General features: G+C 39.5%; 1 protein-coding gene across 1 annotated transcript; it reads right to left on the bottom strand.

Annotated features, from left to right (window-relative positions):
- Window positions 1-487: 487 nt before the first annotated feature.
- gpr183a (G protein-coupled receptor 183a) lies at window positions 488-4,664 on the bottom strand. Its single transcript, XM_062431899.1, has 2 exons — window positions 4,585-4,664; window positions 488-2,393 (listed from the first exon to the last, which is right to left on the bottom strand). The coding sequence occupies exon 2, from the start codon at window positions 2,368-2,370 to the stop codon at window positions 1,249-1,251; it is 1,122 nt and encodes a 373-aa protein (XP_062287883.1). The 5' UTR covers window positions 2,371-2,393; window positions 4,585-4,664; the 3' UTR covers window positions 488-1,248.

The raw sequence follows: 4,664 nt of genomic DNA, 5'->3' as shown, positions 1-4,664 counted from the left end.
TATCAAATGACTCTGGCTACTTCTCTAATTGTTTTTTTTTGTATTTTTTTTGGAAATGAACTCATCAGACTACACACAAACAGAGTTGAGGTCTTTAATTGTTTTTCATTCAACTGTGTGAATTTTATAACTCCTTTGGTGTGTCATATTCTTAATATTTTTTTAACATTGCAATATCCAAGTACGCATTCAACCAATATTGTCATCTGTGCAACCTGTTGAATGTGTAGTAATTGCTTTATGCTGATCACACCTGTGGTATCAATGAGGGAACCCAAACCCAACATAAGTCCCACATGAAAAACATTGAAACTGCTACAGGAACTGGTACATATATCAACAGATCCACCATTCTGGACAAATAAAACTTGTATTGTAACCTGCTTTTAGAATGCACAAATGTTGGTACAGTTCTCTTGATTGCATTCAAAACCAAATTTGACAAATGCTAAATAAGACACTTCAAAAACAGCTCAAACTACAAGCTTACATTACATTATCAACCACACCCACTTTTATCATGGAAAATAAATGGAAATACATGGTAAGCAAACAAATATAAGGCGCTTCTGCAATCTCTTCAGCTGGCAAGCAGGCTGCAATAATGAGTGTACAGTTCATCAATTATCCTGAGATACTGCTGCTGTGTACAGAAACATGAGGCAAAAAGGCTTTCCATCATTTTGGAGGATGAGGATGGGCTCAGATGTGAGGTCACTGTGCGGTTGCAAATAGTTGTTGCTTTCAAGTGAGTGTACTGCCTTTAGGAATACACCTCTTCACATACATGTACACATTATTTTCCAATCAGCACAAGCAATGAAATTTGAATGTGGGTAAGACTTCATGTCAACTTGTCTTTCTTAAATAATCTCCTCCAGCTCTTAATCAGTTGACGGTCTACTTCCACCATGCTTTCCTTAGCTACCTCTCAAGGTACTGGTAAGCAATGTTTCTTTCCTTAGCTGTAACAGTCTCTGCTTTCTTGCACAATGGACTAATTAATTAGAAATGATGTAAACACAAGAGGTACTGCATTTTGTCCTCTTAAAATTTTCAGTCATTTTGTTGATATTTTATTAACCTTCCCTCGTGTAAATAGATCTGGTCCAATACAACTGAATTCCTACAGAATGGATCCACATGCTGAGTTACAATTTGAGTCACAAACTGACTTGGCCTGATCGATGTAGGCCCACTGAGATTAAAAAGTTTCTCTTATCTTGTGTAACTCTTGGTGTCACAGTTTTATTCATGCCGGTGTAATCTCCTCTCTGTGAGTCTCTCACTGGTTGTACCTACAGTCGAAGTGGTGAGTTGGATCTTGTTGCCATCAATAATATCCTTGGAGGATCCTTCAGGTGAAGTCCTCACTGCACTGGAGAAGGATACGCTGACCTGCCGCTTCAACAGCTTCAGGAGTTTCCTCTTGTAGCCCTTACAGGCAAAGAAGTAGATAAAGGGATCCAAGCTGCAGTTGAGGTTCATTAGACACACAGTTATGTGCAGTGAGACCTGAAAGGCAGTGAGCTCAGCACAATCAGGGTTCGATACCAGCTTGCGGATCATGTACTGCAGAATGTCAATGTGATAGGGACTGTAACAGACGACAAACACCAGGGACACGCAGCAGATCACACCGATGGCCTTGCGGTTCCGGCCAGACCTTTCAGTCAAATGGTTGGTCTTAGCTGTGGAGTGGAGTTTACAGCACAGGACTGAGTAACACAACAGGATGGTGACCACAGGGATGACAAATCCAAGAAAGACAGCACCAATCAGAATAGAGGCAATATGGGGAACTTTCTCAAAGTTGGGGTATTCCATACAGGTGATAGAGCCATCTGGTTCCTCTTGGGTCATGGGCATGTTGAGCAGGGGGAGGGTCTGCGCTAGGACTAGCAGCCACACGCCAACACATATGTAGCGTACGTTACTAACCCTCCGACATCGGCCATAGCGCAGCGGCAGGACCACAGCAATGAAACGGTCTACACTGAGGCAGGTCATGAAATTGACCCCAGCGTAGGTGTTGATATAGAAGATGAGGCCTGAGATTTTACACATTGTCTCACCCAGACGCCAATTGAAGCCATAGGCGTAGTAGGCAATCCTCACAGGAAGAGAGAGGGCAAAGAGGATGTCAGAAATGACCAAGTTGAGTGAGTACAAGGTGGTGGAGTTGATCTTCTTCAGATTGGGACGGATGACATGGAGGGCGAGGCCGTTTCCAAACAGACCCACAACGAATACAATGCAATAGACAATAGGCATGAAGACCCGGGCGTAGTCGCGGTGGGCATATAAGGTATTGCAGGTGGAAATATTGATGGTGGATGAGAGGGTCACAGGCACAGTGGTATTAGCCATCTTGATATTTTAGGAACCAGTAACTGCAAAAAGGAAAACAAAATGCGTCAAGGCTTTTGTTCATTTCAATGCACAATTCCCCCACCCCTGATCAAAAAAGGCAATCAAGAAAATATGAATCAAGTTAAAATAAACGAAACAAAATCAGACACGTTGTGTCTACTTCAAAAGGTATAATGAAACATACAGCAGTCTATGTCTATGTTGAAATGAAACCATTTGTGAGCACATGGAATTTCTCAGACAGGGCCTTGCTTTCAAAAAAGGAAGTGAAAAAGTTATAGTAGTTCCCATTACCGCTTTCCAGACACTCCATAATAATAAAATGACCTTTTTATGTCTTCAATCACAGTAATTATGGCATTTCTGTATTTATATACATGACATTTCAATTTTAAAATAACACAATTCTGGCTAGTTTGATAGAAACAGTTTTCTGTGAATTGTAATACATTATATATAATGTAAAATATATGGAATACAATGTAGAAAAAAAACCTTTATTGTAATGCTTTCAAAATGTAACAAGGGCCCTCATGAAATAATAATTTGTGATTCAAGCACATGAACTCTCAGCGGATTTATCATCAGTAGCTCACTGTCAAAAAATGCATAATGAGACTCAACATGGTGTGTCAAGTAGAACGGTGTCTGTGGTGTGTGGTGCCACCTTGTGGTTGATACTAACCCAAATCCCAGCAGGATATACATGCTTGCATGTAAATTTTACATTTACAGATTATTAAACCATTCAGCCACTTATGTGCATGTTTCACTTACAGGAAATAACTATTTGTTCATGCCATTTGTAGCAAAAAGTGACATGAAGGAAGTGAACAATAACAGGGCTCTGCTGTGATTCTGAAAGCAGCTGCAACACATTCACACTTTTTCTATACAGCAAAAAAAACTTGGTGTTGAGAGATGGCCTTGTGTATGAGGAAGTCAGCTTCCTAAGGGTGTTCTTTCTTTGTAGGCAGTAACAGTAGGCAGTTGGAAAGTCATATTATCTGAGCCAAAATTAAAACCTGCTCCAACCACAACTCTATGCTCAAGCATACAGTACACCGCAGTGGAGAAACGTGTTTCCTGGCCTGATAACAAGTGAAAAGGGATTATGTATGGAGCAAACACGCAGCTTCAAAATATTTCAAATGCCTTTTAAAGTGCCCAGCTCACATGGACTTACAAGACACCAAAATATAGTTGCAGTGGTGAAATGTTTGACAAACATTGACAAGAACAAAACACCCTACATTACATCACAAACAAAGAAACTTTGTCTGATGTACCAGGCTCTACAAAGAAAACCAGTCACACAAAAGATTTCCTTCCTCAAACACACAGATCATATTTTTTATAATTATTCATCTAGAAAAAACAACAACAAAAAACACAAAATAGGACCATTTTATTATTGGACTTATTGGTCTCACTTAAATCATAGAGCAAACAGTCATTTCTCTTCAGGAAGAGCAGCAAACCTGCCTGTTTCGGTAACTGTGCGCACAGAGATCTTTGACTGTTAGGTAAATTCTGTTTCACAAAAGGCTTCACACTTCTCCACTGACAATACGTTCTTAATTTAGGTTTGTACCAAACATCAACAGACCATCTTTCTTTGTACATTCATGGGTGTCCATGCAAAATGTCCCAAGTAAAAATCTTTCTAGTGAGCAGCTGTTCGGGCATATTCACAAGTTTGTTCTTTCAAAGTCCAATCTTTGAAAGAAAAAATTATGGCTGATATTTGGTGGTTCCTGTCCCATAAACCACCACCACCAAAACTGGTGTACATATAGTTTCTGTCCTGTATCTTTCCACCAAGAGTCAGAAGTTTGAAAGTAGGTCTGCTGCTGGGTGGAAGATGGGTGTCGTAACTGTGATTGATTCCTTTCACTCTACTATGAACACATATTTTGAACACCACCAATGTAGACCACCAATGTTCTTTGAAAAAACCCACCATTCATTTTTTTTAGTCAGAAATGGTTTTCAACTTAATTACTTTGTCACACTTCGTGCATGAGCATGTTTCAGATGTTTGCAAGTTGTAGATATTTGACTTTAGAATATAAAATATTTTTCATAACTGAATCCACTACAAGGTCAACTAAAAAACAAAGACACACACACACTCACAAACATATATACCCGTTATTTCCTAATACAATTCCAACATCTCATCTGTCACTGTGAATGAAAGAAACTTACCTCAATGATGTATTTTCACTCAGATTTAATGCCTCCTAAAGTCACATTGATCCACTACTGTCCTGTAGCACTACAACTAC

Source organism: Scomber scombrus, chromosome 13 (genome assembly GCF_963691925.1).
Source record: "Scomber scombrus chromosome 13, fScoSco1.1, whole genome shotgun sequence".
Classification (NCBI taxonomy): domain Eukaryota; kingdom Metazoa; phylum Chordata; class Actinopteri; order Scombriformes; family Scombridae; genus Scomber; species Scomber scombrus.
Note: the sequence above shows the minus strand (reverse complement) of the source record. Positions and strands in the feature narration are given on the sequence as shown.

Excerpts from the sequence above, each read along its gene's own strand:
- gpr183a (XM_062431899.1), bottom strand. The coding sequence starts at position 2,370 with ATGGCTAATACCACTGTGCCTGTGACCCTCTCATCCACCATCAATATT.